This window comes from Carcharodon carcharias, chromosome 19 (genome assembly GCF_017639515.1).
Source record: "Carcharodon carcharias isolate sCarCar2 chromosome 19, sCarCar2.pri, whole genome shotgun sequence".
Lineage (NCBI taxonomy): Eukaryota > Metazoa > Chordata > Chondrichthyes > Lamniformes > Lamnidae > Carcharodon > Carcharodon carcharias.
Genome location: NC_054485.1, coordinates 99,911,326 through 99,933,519, shown reverse-complemented (window position 1 = coordinate 99,933,519; position 22,194 = coordinate 99,911,326). Strand labels below are relative to the sequence as shown.

General features: G+C 47.5%; 1 protein-coding gene across 4 annotated transcripts in view; it reads right to left on the bottom strand.

Annotated features, from left to right (window-relative positions):
* Nucleotides 1-22,194, bottom strand: part of LOC121291651 (ras/Rap GTPase-activating protein SynGAP-like) — a 718,122-nt gene that overhangs the window by 213,606 nt on the left and 482,322 nt on the right. For all 4 annotated transcript variants that reach the window (XM_041213126.1, XM_041213127.1, XM_041213129.1 and 1 more), the window contains one exon: nucleotides 9,079-9,200. In XM_041213126.1, the coding sequence (XP_041069060.1) occupies nucleotides 9,079-9,200 (122 nt within the window). The remainder of the gene's footprint in view (nucleotides 1-9,078; nucleotides 9,201-22,194) is intronic.

Below are 22,194 nucleotides of genomic sequence, written 5' to 3'. Positions count from 1 at the left end.
ACGGACTCTATGGGTCAGTGTCGCTCAGTGACAGACTCTATGGGTCAGTGTCTCTCAGTGACGGACTCTATGGGTCAGTGTCTCTCAGTGACGACTCTATGGGTCAGTGTCTCTCAGTGATGGATTGTATGGGTCGGTGTCTCTCAGTGAAGGATTCTATAGGTCTGTTTCGCTCAGTGACGGATTCTATGGGTCAGTGTCGCTCACTGCCGGACTCGGTGGGTCAGTGTTGCTCAGTGACGGACTCTATGAGTCAATGTCTCTCAGTGACGGATTCTATAGGTCATTTTCTCTCAGTGACGGATTCTATAGGTCAGTGTCTCTCAGTGATAGACTCTATGGGTTCAGTGTCTCTCAGTGATGGACTCTATGGGTCAGTGTCTCTTGGTGATGGAGTCTATGCATCACTGTCTCTCAGTGATGGACCCTATGGTCAGTGTCTATCTGTGATGGACTCTACGGGTCAGTGTCTCTCAGTGACGGACTCTATGGGTCAGTGTCCCTCAGTGACGGATTCTATGGGTCAGCGTCTCTTAGTGACGGATTCTATCGGTCAGTTTCGCTCAGTGACGGACTCTATGGGTCAGTGTCGCTCAGTGACAGACTCTATGGCTCAGTGTCTCTCATTGACGGACTCTCTGTGTCAGTGTCTCTCAGTGATGGATTGTATGGGTCGGTGTCTCTCAGTGACGGATTCTATAGGTCTGTTTCGCTCAGTGACGGACTCTATGGGTCAGTGTCGCTCACTGGCGGACTCGATGGGTCAGTGTTGCTCAGTGACGGACTCTATGGGTCAATGTCTCTCAGTGATGGATTCTATAGGTCAGTGTCTCTCAGTGACGGATTCTATAGGTCAGTGTCTCTCAGTGATGGACTCTATGGGTAAATGTCTCTCAGTGATAGACTCTATGGGTTCTGTGTCTCTCGGTGACGGACTCTATGGGTCAGTGTTTCTCGGTGATGGAATCTATGGTCAGTGCTTCTCGGTGACGGTGTCTATGTATCAGTGTCTCTCAGTGATGGACTCTACGGCTTCAGTGTCTCTCAGTGATGGACTCTATAGGTCAGTGTCTCTCGGTGACGGTCTCTATGGGTCAGTGTTTCTCGGTGACGGATTCTATCGGTCAGTGTCTCTTGGTGACGGACTCTATGTGTCAGTGTCTCGCAGTGATGGATTCTATCGGTCAATGTCTCTCAGTGATGGATTCTATAGGTCAGTGTTTCTCAGTGACGGATTCTATAGGTCAGTGTCTCTCAGTGATGGACTCTATAGGTCAGTGTCTCTCAGTGACGGACTCTATGGGTCAGTGTTTCTCAGTGATGGATTGTATGGGTCAGTGTCTCTCAGTGACGGATTCTATAGGTCTGTTTCGCTCAGTGACGGACTCTATGGGTCAGTGTCGCTCATTGGCGGACTCGATGGGTCAGTGTTGCTCAGTGACGGACTCTATGGGTCAATGTCTCTCAGTGATGGATTCTATAGGTCAGTGTCTCTCAGTGATGGATTCTATAGGTCAGTGTCTCTCAGTGATGGACTCTATAGGTCAGTGTCTCTCAGTGACGGATTCTATAGGTCAGTTTCTCTCAGTGACGGACTCTATGGGTCACTGTCTCTCAGTGACGGATTCTATAGGTCAGTGTCTCTCAGTGATAGACTCTATGGGTTCAGTGTCTCTCGGTGACGGACTCTATGGGTCAGTGTTTTTCGGTGATGGAATCTATGGGTCAGTGCTTCTCGGTGACGGTGTCTATGCATCAGTGTCTCTCAGTGATGGACTCCACGGGTCAGTGTGTCTCAGTGACAGATTCTATAGGTCAGTGTCTCTCAGTGATGGACTCTATAGGTCAGTGTCTCTCGGTGACGGACTCTATGGGTTAGTGTTTCTCGGTGACGGATTCTATCGGTCAGTGTCTCTTGGTGACGGACTCTATGGGTCAGTGTCTCGCAGTGACGGATTCTATAGGTCAGTGTCTCTCAGTGACGGATTCTATAGGTCAGTGTCTCTCAGTGACGGATTCGATAGGTCAGTGTCTCTCAGTGATAGACTCTATGGGTTCAGTGTCTCTCAGTGATGGTCTCTATGGGTCAGTTTCTCTCGGTGGTAGAGTCTATGCATCACTGTCTCTCAGTGATGGACTCTATGGTCAGTGTCTATCTGTGACGTACTCTATGTGTCAGTGTCTCTCAGTGATGGACTCTATGGGTTAGCATCTCTCAGTGACGGATGCTATAGGTCAGTTTCGCTCAGTGACGGACTCTATGGGTCAGTGTCGCTCAGTGACAGACTCTATGGGTCGGTGTCTCTCAGTGATGGACTATGGGTCAGTGTCTCTCAGTGACGGACTCTATGGGTCAGTGTCTCTCAGTGATGGATTGTATGGGTCAGTGTCTCTCAGTGACGGATTCTATGGGTCTGTTTCGCTCAGTGATGGACTCTATGGGTCAGTGTCGCTCATTGGCGGACTCTATGGGTCAGTGTTGCTCAGTGACGGACTCTATGGGTCAATATCTCTCAGTGATGGATTCTATAGGTCAGTGTCTCTCAGTGACGGATTCTATAGGTCAGTGTCTCTCAGTGATGGACTCTATGGGTCAGTGTCTCTCAGTGACGGATTCCATAGGTCAGTGTCTCTCAATGATGGATTCTATAGGTCAGTGTCTCCAGTGGCGGCCTCTATGGGCCACTGTCTCTCAGTGACGGATTCTATAGGTCAGTGTCTCTCAGTGACAGATTCTATCGGTCAGTGTCTCTTGGTGACAGACTCTATGGGTCAGTGTCTCGCAGTGACGGATTCTATCGGTCAGTGTCTCTCAATGACGAACTTTATGGGTCAGTGTCTCTCAGTGACGGATTCTCTAGGTCAGTGTCTCTCAGTGATAGACTCTATGGGTTCAGTGTCTCTCAGGGATGGCCTCTATGGGTCAGTGTTTCTCGGTGACGGAGTCTATGCGTCAGTGTCTCTCAGTGATGTACTCCATGGGTCAGTGTGTCTCAGTGACGGATTCTATAGGTCAGTGTCTCTCAGTGATGGACCTTATGGGTCTGTGTGTCTCTGTGATGGACTCTTTGGGTCAGTGTCTCTCAATTATGGACTCTATTGTTCAGTGTCTCTCAATTATGGACTCTGTGGGTCAGTATCTGTCAGTGACAAGTTCCATTGGTCAGTGTCTCTCACTCATGGACTGTATGGGTCATTGTATGCGCTGGAGTGCTGTTTTGGGCTGCATTAGAGTGCTTCAGTTGGAGTTTATTGAGAAAGGGACTCTTAAGGGTTAATTCCTGTCTAGAGTCTAATCTTTCTTTATTTTAACAACTAACTAAAAGTTACACTTTGGTTTAGGAGAAGGTTGAATTTTAGTCCAGCTTTAAAATAGGGGTTATACAGGCTCTGTATATTAGTTAATTGTAAATTAGTTAACTGGCTTAAACAGGTTTTCAGAAACTAGATTCAGAGAGCATAAAAGGAAGCCAACTACAATGCTGCTTTTATCTGCACTGGAGTACTGCATTAGGGTGCTTCAGTTGGAGTTTGGTGAGAAAGGGAGTTTACTGAAGTGGGAAGGAGGTGATCCTTTCATTTTCTACCTTTCCTCAGTAAGAAGAGCGGCAGCCTTGGTAAGTAGGACCTGGTGAGTGTTTCTTCTGTCCTTGATATTCTCTAAACTAGAGGAAGTAAAAATAAAGGGAGTAATTTAAGGGTAAGTACTGGCAGGGCAGATTGGCCAAGCGGAATGCTCCTCCTGTGTGATGTGGGAAGTCAGGGACACTTCCAGTGTCCCGGGCGATTATGTGTCTCCAGCTGCAGCTACTTGAAATCCACTTTTCAGAGCCGGAGCTGCGCCTGGAGTTACTGTGGAGCATCCACAAGGATGAGATCTTCTTGGATAACATGTACAGTGAGGTGGCCACACCGCACATAAAGAGTGCACAGGCAGAAAGGGAATGGGTAACCGCCAGACAGAGTAAAAGCACTAGGCAGGTAGTGCAGGAGTCCTGTGGGTCCATCTCCCTCTCTATTAGATTTTCTGTTTTGGATAATGCTGGGGGAGATGGTTTCTCAGGGGAGTGCAGCAAGATCTGAGTCCGTGGCACTATGGGTGACTCAGCTGCATGGGTTGGGGGGTGGGGGTGGTGAGGCGGGAAGGAGAAAAAGAGTGGGAGAGCAATAGCAATAGGGCATTCTATCATAAGGGGGATGTATAAGCGTTTCTGCAGTCACAGACGTGACACCAGGATGGTATGTTGCCTCCCTGGTGCCAGGATAAAGGATATCACTGAGCAGCTGCAGAACATTCTGAAGGGGGAGAATGAACAGCCAGAGTTTGTGATCCATATCAGTACAAGCAACACAGGTAAAAAGAGGGCTGAGGTCCTGAAAGCAGAATATAGGGAGCTAGGAAATAAATTAAAAAGCAGGACCTCAAAGGTAGCAATCTCAGGATTATTCCCAGTGCCACATGCTAGTGAGATCTGGAATAGGAGAATAGACCAGAAGAATGCCTGGTTGGAGGGATGGTGTAGGAGAGATGGTGTAGGAGGGAGGGATTTAGACTCCTGCGGCATTGGGACCAATTCTGGGTAAGATGGGACCTTATGAAGCTGGATGGGTTGCATCCCAGCAGGACCAGGACCGATATCCTCGCAGGGATATTCGCTAATACTAAGTGAGAGGGTTTAAACTAGATTGGCAGGGAGATGGGAACCTGAGCGGAGAGACACAAGACAGGGAAACAAAGATAGGAATGAAAGACAGGAAAGTAGAAAGCAAAAGTGGAAGGCAGAGGGAACAAGGGCTAGCAGCAAATGGGGCCATAATACAAAAAAAAGTCTAAAAATGTTAAAAGGACAAGTCTAAAGGCACTGTATCTGAATGCATGGATAATTCACAGTAAGGTAGGCAAATTAACAGCACAAATAGATGTAAACAGGTTCCACATGATTGCGCTTACGGAGACATGGCTGCAGGGTGACCAAGGCTGGGAACTGAATATCCAAGGGTACTCGCTTTTTATGAAGGACAGGCAAAAAGGAAAAGGAGACGGCGTGGTATTGTTAGTTAAGGATGAAATCAGTGCGCTAGCGAGAGAGGATATTGGCTCAGAAAATCTAGAATCACTCTGAGTGGAGCTAAGAAACAACAAAGGGCAGAAAACATTAGTAGGGGTTGTCTATAAGCCTCCAAACAGTAGTGATATAGTAGGGGTCAGCATTAAACAGTAAATTAGAAATGCATGTAATAAGGATGCTGCAGCAATCTTGAGTGATTTTAACCTACATATAGACTGGGCAAACCAAATTAACTCTTGGTGGATGAATTCCTGGAGCGTATACGAGATGGTTTTTTCAGACCGGTATATTGAGGAAACATCGAGGGAACAGGCTATCCTGGATCTGGTATTGTGCAATGAGAAGGGTTTAATTAATAATCTTCTTGTGCATGGTCCTTTAAGGAACAGTGATCATAATATGATGGAATTCTTCATTAGGATGGAAAGTGAAGTCGTCCAATCTGAAACTAGCGTCCTAAATCTTAAAGGAAACTATGAAGGCGTGAGGCATGAGTTGGTTAAGATAGATTGGGGAACTTTATTAAAAGGCATGACAGTGGATAGACAATGGTTAATATTTAAGGAATGAATACATGCATTGCAGCAGTTATACATTCCTTCCTGGTGCAAAAACACAACAGGAAAAGCGTCCCATCCGTGACTGACAAAAGAAATTAAGGATAGTATTAGATCCAAATAGGAGTCATATAAAGTTGCTAGAAAAAGTAGCAAGCCTGAGGAAAGGGAGCAGTTTAGAATTCAGCAAAGGAGGACCAAGAGATTGATTAAGAGGAGACAAATAAAGAAAAAGATTAGCAAAGAAAAATGTAGGTCCCTTACAGTACAAAACGGGAGAATTTATAATACAGAACAACAATATGACAGAGCAATTAAACAACTACTTTATTTCTGTCTTCACGGAGGAAGAGACAAATAACTTCCCAGGAATACTAGGGAACCAAGGTCTATTGAGAAGGAGGAATTGAAGGAAATTAGTATTATTAAAACAATAGTGCCAGAGAAATTAATGGGACTGAAAGCCAATAAATCCCCAGGGCCCGATAATCTACATCCCAAGGTACTAAAGGAGGTGGCCATGGAAATAATGATGCATTGGTTGTCAACTTCCAAAGTTCTGAAGATTCTGGAATAGTCCCAGCAGATTGGAGGATTGGCAAATGTAGCCCCACTACTTAAAAAAGGATAGAAGGAGAAAACAGGGAATTACAGACCAATTAGCCTAAAATCAATAGTGGGGAAAATGCTGGTGTCTAATATAAAGGATGTGAAAACAAGACATTTGGAAAATATCAATGGAATTAGACAAGGCCAACATGGATTTATAAAAGGGAAATCATGTTTGACAAAACCTACTGATGTTTTTTGAGGATGTAACTCATAGACTAGATAAGGGAGATCCAGTGGATGTGGTATACTTGGATTTTCAGAAAGCTTTTGATAAAGTCCCACATAAGAGGTTAGTGTGTAAAATTAAAGCACATAGGATTGGGGGTAATATATTGGATAATATAATATAGTGGATCAGCCATGATGATATTGAACGACCGAGCAGACTCAAAGGGCCGAATGACCTACTCCTGCTCCTATTTTCTATGTTTCTATGTGACGGATTCTATGGGTGTCCGTCAGTAATGAACTCTATCGGTCATTGTCCATCAGTGATGGACCCTATGGGTTAGTCACTCTCAGCGAGGGACTCTACGGGAAAAACTTTTCCCCCATTGGGGGGGAAGAGCGGGAGCGGGGACGAGCAGGCGGGCTCCCGATCGGCGCCAATTAAGGCCCGCCCAGCGTGACGTCCGCCAGGAAGCGCTATACCCTCCCTGTGTGGGCAGCAGGGATTCCCTCAGCACTCTTTCACGCATGCGCCTCAATGCTGCCCCAGGGAGAACGGCTCCATTTTGAAACTTTTAATGAAGGTGTTTAAAAATGTTCCCTGCCGTGCCCCCTCATGTGATGGTGGTCGGGACATGTCCATAACTTTTATTGCAACCTTTCAGTAAAATTTAAAAAAACCCTCATGAAGCCTCATCCACCACTGGATGAGGTGTCACGTTTATATTCACAAGCGCACCTGGGCTGCCAGCCTGCCCGCCAACCTTAAGCTTGGACGGGCAGGTCCAATAATGAGCTGAATTGGTTTCTTATTAGGCCGTTGACAGGTGGGCGGGTGTGCAGCTGACTCAGCTGCACGCCTACCGACCTGAAAATGTAAATGACACAGGGTGACGCCGGGAGTTCTACCCAACATCACCCCGCGTCAGCGTGCGGGTTCCCCCTGCCCCCACACACCCACAGAAACATTCTGCCCTCTGTGTTAGTCTCTCTCAGTGATGAACTCTATGGGTCAGTGTCTGTCAGTGATGGGCTGTATGGATAGTCTCTCTCAGCGATGAACTCTATGGGTCAGTGTCTGTCAGTGATGGACTCCATGAATTAGTCTCTCTCAGTGATGAACTCTATGGGTCAGTGTCTGTCAGTGATGGACTCCATGAATTAGTCTCTCTCAGCGATGAACTCTATGGGTCTGTGTCTGTCAGTGATGGACTCCATGAATTAGTCTCTCTCAGTGATGAACTCTATGGGTCAGAGTCTGTCAGTGATGGACTCCATGAATTAGTCTCTCTCAGGGATGAACTCTATGGGTCAGTGTCTGTCAGTGATGGACTCCATGAATTAGTCTCTCTCAGGGATGAACTCTATGGGTCAGTGTCTGTCAGTGATGGACTCCATGAATTAGTGTCTCTCAGTCTTGTACTCTATGGGTCAGTATCTATCGGTGATGGACTCCATGAATTCGTATCTCTCAGCGATGAACTCTATGGGTCAGTGTCTGTCAGTGATGGACTCCATGAATTCATGTCTCTCAGCGATAAAATCTATGGGTGTGTCTGTCAGTGATGGACTCCATGAATTAGTCTCTCTCAGGGATGAACTCTATGGGTCAGTGTCTGTCAGTGATGGACTCCATGAATTAGTCTCTCTCAGGGATGAACTCTATGGGTCAGTGTCTGTCAGTGATGGACTCCATGAATTAGTGTCTCTCAGTCTTGTACTCTATGGGTCAGTATCTATCGGTGATGGACTCCATGAATTCGTGTCTCTCAGCGATGAACTCTATGGGTCAGTGTCTGTCAGTGATGGACTCCATGAATTAGTCTCTCTCAGCGATGAACTCTGTGGGTCAGTGTCTGTCAGTGATGGACTCTATGGGTCAGTGTCTGTCAGTGATGGACTCCATGAATTAGTCTCTCTCAGCGATGAACTCTATGGGTCAGTGTCTGTCAGTGATGGACTCTATGGGTCAGTGTCTGTCAGTGATGGACTCTATGGGTCAGCATCTCTCAGTGGTGGGCTCTATAAGTCAGTATCTGTCAGTGATTGAGTCTATGGGTCACTATCTCTCTGTACGCTTAAGTACCTGTTATAATGGACCATAATGGTGAATAGTTGCTTTTTTAGACTCAGTAGTAAGTACAGTATTAGTGGTGGCCTCCAGGGATAATGAGTACCACTCAATAATGGTCCTTAGCAGTTAATTACGGTGTACTTTCCAGTCTTTGTGTTTTACAGCCCATAATATACAAAGCAGCAATAGAGTGATTGACTACCTGATACAGAATGCTGGAACCCATATCGAACAAACTAGATTAATCACCCACGTCCGAATTCACATCAAGTGAGGTTTTCGATGTTGCAGGAATTACTGCTTGTTGTGCTGCACAAACAGACTGACCTGCACACAGGTGGGCACATACATATGACCCTGTAACTATATTTGTAGCTGTCCAAGCATGCAGATACAGATGTCCCCATGCCCACAAACACATACACCTCCGTGTACATAGTCAGACCCACAGATACAGTTGAGCTTACAGGCGCAATTTCCTCTCACGCAGGCACAGATGTAAACACCAGTAGCTTGGAGTAACACTTAAAGCCATTAAAATATAATTTACTGAAGGCAAAAAGGAAAACAAATCGAGTAAAACCCCTGATGTTCTGACCTATCATGATCCGCACTCCGGAAACGGGGCAGGATATGCCGGAAGCTGCTGGTCCGATCCAGTTTGGGCTGACTTTTGGTTCGCTTGATTGAACCCTTTAACCTTCGGCTCAGAAATCCCTGCTGAGAAAGGAAATGAAGAGAAGAATTCAGAAGCAGATAGAATAAACGTTGAATCTACTGCACACTGACACGGGCATTTCCTCAACTGATCTCGGCTGCCATTTATACTCCACACTTTTCCTTCTCCCACTTTAATTTAGCTCTTCCCACTGTCAAATAGAAAGATTCAGGAGAATGGTTCCAGAGATGAGGAGCGTCATTAATGCTGATAGACTGGAGAAGTTGGGACCGTTTCCCTTGGAGAAGAGAAGGTTGAGAGGAGATTTGACAGAGGCGTACAAAATCGTCAGGGGTCTGGACAGAACGGAATGGGAGAAACTGCTCCCCACTGGAGGAAGGAGCGAGGTGGAGAGGGCAGGGATTTAGGATAATTGGCCTAAGGTGCAATGGCAACATGAGGAGAAACTTTTTTCACCCACAAGTGGTTAGGGTCTGGAAATGCACTACCTGAGTGTGAGGTGGAGCAAGTTCAATCAAGGCATTATTCAAGAGGGAATTGGATCATTATTTGAAAAGGAAGAATGTGCAGGCTTACGAGGAGAAGGCACTTGGTGAATTGCTCATTTGGAGAGCTGGCACAGACACAAAGGGCTGAATGGCCTCCTGCTGCACTGGAACAATTCTGTGATTTCCACCCCCTTCATAATAGTTACGAGGTGGGGTGGGGGGTGTAGGGGGGGTTGGAGAGGGGTGGTTTTGATATCCCCCATACACATTGGCCAGCGGTTAATGCAAGATATCGTGCTGGAAAAGGAGTTAAAACTCGCACTCGGAATGGCTGCATGGAGTTAAGCAGCCAGGGTGCTACTTGAGATGCCTGCTCGCACACATTAAAGAAGCTACAGAGTATTTTGGTGGGCAACACTTCATTTAATATCCTCTCCCAATACAGACAGCTGCCAGTCTACAACTCTCCCTACCTTTTAAATGCTTCTTAAAACCTACCTCGTCAACCAAGTTTTTGGTCATCTCTCTTAATATTTTTAAAAATTTTTTCATGGGATGTAGGTGTGACTGGCAAGGCCAGCAGTAGTTGCTTGAACAGAGTGACTTGCTTGGCTATTTTAGCAAGCAGTGAAGAGTCAACCACATTGCTATGAGTCTGGAGTCACATGTGGGCCAGACCAAGTAAGGATAACAGATGGGTTTTTACAATGTTTGTTTCATATTTCAGAATTATTAATTGAATTTAAATTCTACCAGCTGACATTGCAGATTTTGAACCCAAGTCCCCAGAGCATCAGCTATTGGATTGCATTTCCAGTAACATTACCATTAGACCACTGTCTCCCCTCCTTACACAGCCCCTCCATATCTCCTTACGTGGTTCAGTGTCAAATTTTGCTTGACAACACTCCTGTGAAGCCCCTTGGGATGTTATACTCTTTTAAAGGTGCTATAGAAAGACAAAAGCAAAAACAAAAATACCTGGAAACACTCAGCAGGTCTGACAGCATCTGCGGAGAGGGATACAGTTGCTCGGGGGATCACGTAACTATGCATGGCCGTTTTTAGTTAGTGGAGCGATTTGTCTGGTTAATTCCGATAACGAACGAGACTCCTCCGTGCTAAATAGTTATGCGACCCCCCACCCCGAGCAACTGTGTTCCTCTCTGCAGATGCTGTCAGACCTGCTGAGTTTTTCCAGGTTTCAGATTTCCAGCATCTGCACTATTTTGCTTTTATCTATAGAAAGACAGGTTGCTGTCGTTGCTTCTGAAAAATAGCAAAACATGTCTCGACTCCCACGGATTAGGTTACTGCTGGCTATAGGGTTCAAATTAAGGACCTTTAAAGAAAATAGCAGAGGCCTTTAATATAACCATCCTATACAGTTGCCTTGTATAAATATCAGGGGGCAACATACACACTCCGCCCAGGTGAAAGAGCGGCTTATTTACGCTTCTTCCAATTTAGTATGCTGTATTCCCTGCTCTGCTCTACACTGGGGAGTTCAGATGCAAATAGGGCGATTGCTTTGCTGAATGCCTCTCTGTTCAGTCTGCAAGTCTGACCCCGAGCTTCTGACCCCTTGCCATTTTAATTCTCCCTCCCACTCTCACTCTGACCGTGGCCTCCTACACAGCCCCAGTGCGGCTCAACGCAAGCTGGACGGGGGGGGGGGCGGGGGGGGGGGGGGGGGGGTAACAGCAACCTTGTCTTTTCATTAGGCACTATGCAGCCTTTGAGCTTCAAAGCTGAGTTCACCAGCCACTGCTTCCATTTTCAGGGGGCAGCAGGTGCAGGTCCTGCTGGAACCATTGACAACAACACGAAGACAGATCATCTGATCAAAGGTATACCTGGCTATCGGACTTTTTTTATTCGTTGGTGGGATGTGGGCATCGTTGGCTAGGCCAGCGTTTGTTGACCATCCTTTGTTGCTCCTGAGAAGGTGGGGGTGAACTGCCTTCTTGAACCGCTGCAGCCCATGTGGGTTAGGCACACCCACAGCACCATTAGGGAGGGGGTACCAGGATTCTGACCAGCAACTGTGTTTTTGATCTTTCTTTTCTTTTTTTTTGCTTATGCCCATTTTTTGCCCATTCCTAATTGCCCTTGTTTAAAGCGCATTTTTAAGAGTCAAGGGTCACATGTAGGCCAGACCAGGTGAGGACAGCAGATTTCCTTACCTGAAGGACATTAGTGAACCAGATGGTTTCATGGTCAGATTTGTATTGGGTTCAAATTATAAACATCGGCCATGGTAGGATTTGAACCCAGGTCCTCAGAGCATTACCCTGGGACTGTGGAATATTAGCCCAATGACAATACCACTACGCCAATGCCTCCCCGCAAAATTAGCTGCTGCACTGCCTGCATTACAACAGTGAGTACCCTTCAGAAGTATCTCATTGTAAAATGCTCTGGGACATCCTGGTGTTATGAAAGGCACTATATATATGTATATGCTCGCTTAAATGCTAAATCCCACTCCAGGGCTCGAGCGCATAAACATCATGGGCTGACACTCCAATGTAGCGCAAAGAGAATGCTGCACTGTTGGAGGTGTCGTCCTCCAGATGGGACATCCATGCGTCTGCCTGCTTCGCGCGGACGTGAAAAGTCCCACAGCACTGTTCCCAGGAAGAGCAGGGAAGTTCTCCCCAGGGTCCAAGCCAATATTTATCCATCAATCAACACCACACACAAAAAGAAAAACACCCCGGATCACCTGGACACTATCACGTTGCTGTTAGTGGGAGCTTGCTGCTCGCAAATTGGCTGCAGCGTTTCCACATTACAACAGTGACCCCCACGGGAGAGATTTTCCGGTGGGCATCGTCGCTGGTGGGAGGGGAAAATTTGGAGAGCCGCTAAGAGTCAACGGCTTTCCAAACCTTCCCGTCCTGCCCGCGGCATTGAAAATCCTGCCCCACGTTTCAAAGGTGCTATTGACTGTGAGGTTGTGAAAAAAAGTACTATCCGAATGCAAGCCTTCCTTTATCCCTTGAGCTGTTTTCACTCTTAGGAAATCTTGGCAATCGTGAAAGGTTCAGGGGAGATTCAATTGAGGCGTTCAAAACTATGAAGTGGTTTGACAGAGCAGAGCTGGAGACACAGTTTCCTTTTTCCTATTCATTCATGGGATGTGGGCTTTACTGGCTGGGCCAGCATTTATTGCCCCTCCCTAATTGCCCTTCAGAAGGTGGTGCTGAGCTGCCTTCTTGAACCGCTGCGGTCCATGTGCTGTAGGTGCACCCACAACGCTGTTAGGGAGGGAGTTCCAGGATTTTGATCCGGGGGGAGTGTCAGTAACCAGAAAGTACAGGTTTAAAACAGTTGTCAAAAGAACAGGAGGTGATGTGGAGAATTTTTCCAATGCAGTGAATTATAGTGATCTGGAATGCACTGCCTGAAAAGGTGGGTGGAAGCAAGTTCAATAAAGGAAACTGGATAAGAGCTGGAAAGGGGAGATAATTTTAGGGCCACGGGGAAGGAGCAGGGGGAAGTGAGATTAATTGGATAGCTCTGGTACAGGGACAATCGGCCAAACAGCCTCCTTCTATGCTATTTGATTCAAGCAGCTCCTGGAATAAAAATCAAGCCCTTGAATGATATTGAGCATGAGAAGAGGCTTTACTGTTTCCCATATCCTGTGGAGCAAGAGTATGTCTATAATTCTGGTAAATATATTGCTTGTCCTCACTGCCATCTATTTGTCTAGTTTAGGTTCTGTTAACCTGACAGTTTACAGCTCAAGATACTGGATGATTGCGTGGTGATCATTCCCTCATTCCGAAGGGTGAGTGTGACATGGTGGCCTGCATTTCTCAATGTTTGGGGATGAATTCCTGGAAGGGCAGGTCTTGCTCTTGACATGAGAGACCGTCAACACTGCCAACCTGTTGACCTTGGGCTCCATAGTATCTACTGGCCTCCAGGTGGTACAATCGAATTTCTGTACTCTGCGTACTGAAGGAGTGTTTCTGTTGTCAGTGCCCTCTGAGTACTGAAGGAGGGTTTCTGTACCCAGTCACTGTGCCCTCTGAGTACTGAAGGAATGTTACTGTACCCAGTGCCCTCCGAGTACTGAAGGAGGGTTTCTGTACCTATTCACTGTGCCCTCTGAGTACTGAAGGGGTGTTTCTGTACCCAGTCACTGTGCCCTCTGAGTACTGAAGGTGTGTTTCTGTACCCAGTGCCCTCTGAGTACTGAAGGTGTGTTTCTGTACCCAGCGCCAGTGCCCTCTGAGTACTGATGGAGTGTTTCTGTACCCAGTCACTGTGCCCTCTGAGTACTGAAGGTATGTTTCTGTACCCAGTCACTGTGCCCTCTGAGTACTGAAGGTGTGTTTCTGTACCCAGTGCCCTCTGAGTACTGAAGGGGTGTTTCTGTATCCAGTGCCCTCTGAGTGCTGAAGGGGTATTTCTGTACCCAGTCACTGTGCCCTCTGAGTACTGAAGGTGTGTTTCTGTACCCAGTGCCCTCTGAGTACTCAAGGTGTATTTCTGTACCCAGTGCCCTCTGAGTACTGAAGGGGTGTTTCTGTTCCCAGTGCCCTCTGAGTACTGAAGGGGTGTTTCTGTTCCCAGTGCCCTCTGAGTACTGAAGGGGTGTTTCTGTTCCCAGTGCCCTCTGAGTACTCAAGATGTATTTCTGTACCCAGTGCCCTCTGAGTACTGAAGGGGTGTTTCTGTTCCCAGTGCCCTCTGAGTACTGAAGGTGTGTTTCTGTACCCAGTGCCCTCTGAGTACTGAAGGGGTGTTTCTGTATCCAGTGCCCTCTGAGTACTGAAGGAGTGTTTCTGTACCCAGTGCCCTCTGAGTACTGAAGGAGTGTTTCTGTACCCAGTGCCCACTGAGTACTGAAGGAGTGTTTCTGTACCCAGTGCCCACTGAGTACTGAAGGAATGTTTCTGTACCCAGTGCCCTCTGAGTACTGAAGGTGTGTTTCTGTACCCAGTGCTCTCTGAGTACTGAAGGTGTGATTCTGTACCCAGCGCCAGTGCCCTCTGAGTACTGAAGGTGTGTTTCTGTACCCAGTGCCCTCTGAGTACTGAAGGGGTGTTTCTGTACCCAGTGCTCTCTGAGTACTGAAGGTGTGTTTCTGTACCCAGTGCTCTCTGAGTACTGAAGGGGTGTTTCTGTACCCAGAGCCCTCTGAGTACTGAAGGGTGTTTCTGTACCTATTCACTGTGCCCACTGAATGCTGTAATTCTGTACATCTGCTTGGGTGAGAATTTTTCAATTTTATGGCATGGTACCATTATTCCTTTGGATACTTATCTTGAGGTATTGAGGTGTCATGCAGAGCAAATCAATACCTTCAGACTGGCTATCTCACACTCCACGAATGACAGAGACTGGTTAGAGAGCTAACATAGTAACATAGCCTTGCAGAGCATGCTGTTTGCACAGATGTGGGGCCTCTCCATTGAACCAAGACAGGCAGGCTTCTGAAATCCAGGCTCATTATCCACTGTGTGTGATAATTCCGATATAATCCCCTCCCTATGCTCTGTCTGCAGTGATAGGCACCTTTTTGACTGACAAATCCATCACAATATGCTTCCCCCCAGAAGCGGATGAATGAAAAGTTGCAATATGCTTCTTGTACAGTTGCAGGCAAAGAGGCCTCAGCAAGATAGGAATTTGGAATGACAGAACATGCAGCAGAAAAGTGAGGGAATTACAGCTCTTCTTTGATCAGATTTTCTCTCCTTCTGCATTGAGGATTCCACGAATGCCACTTACCACACCCGAGCAATCATACTTCATGCATGAGTCAGGGAGTCAATTGTGGCCAGCTGTTTGACCTGCCCTGGGAGTGCTTGATGGGACAGTGTAGAGGGAGCTTTACTCTGTATCTAACCCCGTGCTGTACCTGTCCTGGGAGTGTTTGATGGGACAGTGTAGAGGGAGCTTTACTCTGTATCTAACCTGTGCTGTACCTGCCCTGGGAAGTGTTTGATGGGGACAGTGTAGAGGAAGATTTACTCAGTATCTAACCCCGTGCTGTACCTGTCCTGGGAGTGTTTGATGGGACAGTGTAGAGGAAGCTTTACTCTGTATCTAACCCTGTGCTGTACCTGTCCTGGGAGTGTTTGATGGGACAGTGTAGAGGGAGCTTTACTCTGTATCTAACCCGTGCTCTACCTGCCCTGGGAGTGCTTGTTGGGACAGTGTCGAGGGATGAAATCCTTGACTTCTGAATATATACACTCACCCCTTCCTATCTCTGTAATCTCCTCGTGTTCTACAACTCTGAGACATTTGCACTCTTCCAATCATGGCCTTTTGTGCCACCTGTATTGCATCGCTTCTCCAGTGGCGCTCATGCCTTCAGCTACCTGGGCCCTGGCTCTGGAACTCCCCCTGTGCACCTTTCCACCTCTCTGCAGTGGGCGGAGCTGGAGGGCTGATTCTGTCACCATTGAAAAGGCAGTAGGTATAATAGACGACAGATGCCAACGCATCGGGAAGCATCCGTCTGCTATTTTAGACCAGTGGCGATCTGGTAGGGTTAAAACCGGATCCACGTTCTTAAGAATAACCAAGCTGCATGCGTTCTGTCTGTGGGCATGAGTGCACCGCCATCTACTGGACATGACTCTGACTGCACCCTGTTGGGGTTCATATACGAAGGAGCAGCATTGCATCCAATAGACAACTGCCTGTTGTCTCGTGCCTGTTTACACAGTCAGATTGTCGAGGGCACAGGTTTAGCTGCTCCAACGTGAAATTTGGAACAGCCGTTCTTACACATGCCTGGACCCTTCTGAACAATCAGCCTAGGTGATTTTCATCGCCCCATCATTGACTTCAACTTCCCATGGCCCCGAGCTCTGGAACTCCATCCCTAATCCTTTACCTCCCTTTCCAACACTCCTTCAAACCTGCCTCTTTGACTAAGATTCTGATCACCCTTCCGAATATCTCATCATGTGGCTCTGGGCCAATTGCTATTTTTAAATGGAAACGGCTCCTGTGAAGTGCCTCGGGAAGAATCTGCTCTGGTGCAGGCTCTACGTCAATGCAAGTTGTTGCTGTAAACAGACAGGGGCACCGTGCACTCTTTCCAGGATATAAGGACTCAAGCTCCCACCGTTCGCAATCCCCGCTGTTATTTAGGGAAACCGGGAAAGATATTTAGAACAAAATACGGTTTGGGAGATTGTCTCCTAAATTTGGCCTTGCAACTTTGAAATCCTTTCGCCCACCTCACCTCTGCACCTCCACCCCCGGACCCGCCCCCCCCCACCCACCACCTGCCTGACCAAAACTTGGGTCTCAGCTGGCGTGTTGGCCCGGAGATACCAAATCTTCCGCCTGTTCTGGTGCTCGTCCAGCCGGCCCCTCCCAACGTCCTCCCTCCTTAAACTTCAGGTCACCCGAAACTCTGCTGCCTGTATCCTAACTCGCACCGAGCCCTGTTCGTTCACCCATCGCCTGTTGCGCTGGCTGGCCCACGTTAGTGCTCAGCTCTGACAAGGCCTCGATCTCGTCCAGACTCTCGTCCCTCGTTTGAAAATCCCTCGTGACCTCTCTCCCCTCCCGGTCTCTGCGGCATCCTCCAGCTGAGATATCTGCACTCTTCCGATTCTGGCACCTTGAGCCTCCCGGTTTTCATTCCTCCACCAGAGGCGGGCATGCCTTTGGCTGCCTGGGCCCTAACCTCTGGAGTTCCTTCCCTACACCTATCCGCCTCTCTTAGCTCCCTTTCTCCTTTAAGGCACTTCTGAAACCCATCTCCTTGACCAAGCTTTCGGTCATCTGCCTGAATATCGCTTTGGGTGGCTGACCTGTGAAGTGCCTCGCGATGGTTTATGACGTTGAAGGCGCTAAGTAAATGCAAGTTGTTGTTGAAGTACCCCCTTAGAGTTTTTCTCAGCCTGTCTGACTGGTGGGTACCAGGTTGGGATGCCAACCCTCCAGGATTGAGCCTGATCCAAAGGGATTTAAAGAATTACACCCCAGGACACTGCCGTAAGCAAACTCAGGGAAGAAAATTCATCGGGGGCATGTTAGGTTGAAAACAAAAATCCTTCAAACACTGTTGTTTGTTTGCCAGTTATAAAAATGTTGGAGATGGGAGAAAGCGGCTGTTGATTGGATGATTCTCGACTGTCAATCAGGTCGCAAGAAACATTCAAATCGGCGGTGGGAAGGTGGGGCTTTGTGATGATTGACATGTCGGGCGGCCAATGGAGGCAGGACATGGGGGGACGGGGCGTTCGGCGACAGGGAACCATCAGGGCGAGGCCCGCAAACAGGGAGTAATTTTAACCTAATCCGACCCGTACATGGGAAAGGTCAATCTGGGTTATTGGCTCGTGAGTGTCAGTCACCAGGGAGCAGGTTTAATAAAGAAATCCTGTCATTTATTCAGCGTCTTTCATTTTATATGGCACTTGCCACAACCTCAGGACATCCTAAAGCATTTTGCAGCCTTTAAAGGGAGATGTTGACATAGTGGTAATGTCACTAGACTAGTGATTTAGTAAACCTCCAGTTTAATACTTTAGGATTAGAGATTCAAATCTCACGATAGCAGCTGGTAAATAAAATCTGGAATTGAAAGCTTGTCTCAGTAATGATGACCATGAAACTATCATCGATTGTCATAAAAAAACCCATCTGGTTCACTAATGCCCTTTAGGGAAGGAAATCTGCCGTCCTTACCTGGTCTGGCCTACATGTGACTCTAAACCCACAGCGATGTGGTTGACTCTTAACTGCCCTCTGAGATGGCCTTGTAAGCCATTCAAGGGCAATTAGGGACGGGTAAGGAATGCTGGCCTTGCCAGTGATACCCACAAACCGTGAAAGGATTTTTAAAAAAGTACTTTTTGAAGTGTAGCCGCTGTTGCAATGTAGGAAATGCAACAGCCAATTTAATTTGCACACAGCAAGCTCCACAAACAGCAAAGTGGCAACGACCAGATAATCTGTTTTTAGTGATGTTGGTCGAGGGATTAAATATTGGCCAGGACATCAGGGAGAACCCCTCCACCCTTTGCTCTTCTACAAAATAGTGTTGAGGGATTTTTAGGTTCACCTCAGAGGACAGAGAGGGCTTTGGTTTAATATCTCATCCAAAAGAGGGTGCCTCTGACAGCGCAGCAGTCTCTCAGTACCGCAGTCAGTAAAATAAACATTCCGAACATCCTTCACACCGTGAGGGAGAGCAGGGAAGCTACGAAGCGAAGAGTCCTTTCCGTCACAATTATATGCTACAGTGGGAGAGAGGTAGTGACGAGGAAGGGGGTGGCAAAGGTTGAATTGCCAGGCTTCTCTGTGTGGATGAGTTAAGATGGGCCGAATAGCATTACTTGTCCATAATGATAAGACCCGGCAGCATGGAGTTCACGGTACATTTTATCTCACCCCAGAAACCCTTGACAACCTGGAAATCTCTGCCAGCAAAGACAGGAGTTAAGATGTTCCCCTTGCTGGCACTGCTGCTGACCCAGCAACATGGCAGACAGAGGAATGTCCACCTATTAACAGTTTGTCACTGTGAGCCAGTGTGGAGCCAGGAGGGATCGATACTTTAGAACCCTGCAGTGATAAAGAGTATTGAGGGCAAACTGAGTGGAGCAGCACACCACTTAATGCCAATGTTGTTCGGGCAGAAAGCTACTCACATTGTCAAATGGCATTTCATCGAAGGTGCTGTCTTATTGTTCATAAACAACAGGTGTACATTTTGGAACTGACCTTTCAGCAAAGATGGACACTACCAAAATGTACCAGCCAACTCTGACACTCATCTCAAAAACATTTCACACTGGAGGCTGGGTCGGGTGGATCGCAACTGGTCTTGGTTCCACACTTTGTCTGTATCTATAGTACTGAGAGTATCTATACCTGCCCTGGGAGTGTTTGATGGAACAGTGTAGATGGAACTTACTCTGTATCTAGTCTGTGCTGTATCTGCCCTCGGAGGGTTTGATGGGACAGTGTAGATGGAGCTTTACTCTGTATCTAGTCTGTGCTGTATCTGCCCTCGGAGGGTTTGATGGGACAGTGTAGAGCGACTCCACAGATACTGAAGCAGTCCATGTCCAAGTGCAGCAAGACCTGGCCAATATCCAGGCTTGGACTGACAAGTGGCAAGTAACATTAATGCCATGCAAATGCCAGGTAATGACCATCGTCAACAAGAGAGAATCCAACCATTATCCCTTGATGATCAATGGCATTACCATCACCGAATCCCCCACTATCAACATCCTGGATGTTACCATTGAACAGGAACTGAAGTGGACCAGCTACATAAACACTGTGGCTACAAGAGCAGGTCAGAGGCTGGGAATCATGCAGCAAGTAACTCACCTCCTGACTCCCCAAAGCCTGTCCACCATCTACAAGGCACAGGTCAGGAGCGTGATGAAATACTCTTAATTGCCTGGATGAGTGCAGCTCCCATAACACTCAAGAAGCTTGACACCGCCCAGGCCAAAGCAGCCCACTTAATTGGCACCACATCCATATTCACTCCCTCCACCACTGACACACAGTAGCAGCAGTGTGTACCATCTACAAGATGCACTGCAAGAATTCACCAAGGCTTCTTAGACAGCACCTTCCAAAACCATGGCCGCTACCATGTAGAAGGGCAAGGGCAGCAGATGCATGGGAACACCACCACCTGGAAGTTCCCATCCAGGCCACCCACCATCTTGACTTGGAAATATATCGCCGTTCCTTCACTGTCGCTGGGTCAAAATCTTGTTACTCCCTCCCTAACAGCACTGTGGGTGTACCTACACCAAAGGGACTGCAGTGGTTCAAGAAGGGAGCTCACCACCACCTTCTCAAGGGCTACTAGGGATTGGTAATAAGCTCTGCCCTAGCCAGCGATACCCACATCCTGTAAATGAATAAAAAATATGTAGAGGGAGCTTTACTCTGTATCTAACCCTGTGCTGTACCTGTCCTGGGAGTATTTGATGGGACAGTGTAGAGGGAGCTTTACTCTGTATCTAACCCTGTGCTGTACCTGCCCTGGGAGTGTTTGATGGGACAGTGTAGAGGGAGCTTTACTCTGTATCTAACCCCGTGCTGTACCTGCCCTGGGAGTGTTTGATGGGGACAGTGTAGAGGGAGCTTTACTCTGTATCTAACCCCGTGCTGTACCTGCCCTGGGAGTGTTTGATGGGGACAGTGTAGAGGGAGCTTTACTCTGTATCTAACCCTGTGCTGTACCTGTCCTGGGAGTGTTTGATGGGACAGTGTAGAGGGAGCTTTACTCTGTATCTAACCCCGTGCTGTACCTGTTCTGGGAGTGTTTGATGGGACAGTGTAGAGGGATCTTGACTCTGTTTCTAACTAGCACTGTACCTGCCCTGTAAGGTATGAAATTTTCATTGGCACTTTGTGTGCCTTATGTACATCAAAACAAAATAACAACTGATTTTAGTTATACAGCATCTTTAATGTAATAAAATGTCCCAAGGGGTGTGAGCAGGAGATATTAGGTCAGATGGCCAACAACTTTGCCAAAGAGGTAGGCTTTAAGGAGTGTCCTAATGGAGGGAAAGTGAGCTGGAGAGGCGGAGAGGTGTAGGGAGTGGATTCCAGGGCTTGGGGCCTGGAAGGCAGGGCCACCAATGGTGGAGCCATTAAAATCTGAGAATGCACAAGAGGCCAGAATGGGAGGAGTGCAGATATCTCGGAGGGTTGTGGGTCTGGAGGAGGGGCGAGGCCATGGAGGGCTTTGAGAACAAGGGTGAGAATTTTAAAGTCGAGGTATTATTTAACTGGGAGCTGGTGTAGGTCAGTGAGCACACGGGGTGATGAATGAATGGAACTTAGTGCAAATTAAGACAGGCAGCAGAGTTCTGGACATCCCTAAAGTTCATGAAGGGTGGAACATGGGAGACTAGCCAGGGGTGTGTTAGAATAGTTCAGTCCAGTAAATGAAGACATGAGCGAGGGGTTCAGCAGCCAGTGAGCTGAGGCAGCTCTGGAGTTGGGTGGAAATAAGCAGTGTTAGTCATGGAATGGATATATGGCTGGAAGCTCATCCCGAGGTCAGATATGATACCAAGGTTGCGAACAGTCTGGGTCAGTGTCAGACCATTGCCCGGAAGTGGGATGAAGTCAGCAGCTAGGGAACGGAGTTTGTGGCAGGGATCAAAGATAGTGGCTTCAGTCTTCCCAATATTTAAAAGGAGGAAATACCTGCTCATTCAGTGCTGGGTGTCGGATAAGCAGCCTGACAATTTAGCAACAGTGGAGGAGCCGAGGGAGCTGGTGCTGAGAGAGAGCTGGGCTTTGTCAGTGGAAACTTGTGGGACGGTCTCCTTACTTAAGGAAAGGTGTAAATGCATTGGAAGCAGTTCAGAGAAGGGTTACTAGACTAATACTGGGAATGGGCGAGTTGTCATACAATGAAAGGTTGGAGTGGTTAGGCTGGTATCCGCTGGAGTTCAGAAGAGTCAGAGGTGGCTTGATTGAAAGCTTTCAGATCCTCAGGGGTTTTGACAGGGTGGATGTGGAGAGCATGTTTCCTCTTGTCGGAGGATGTAGAACAAGGGGGTCA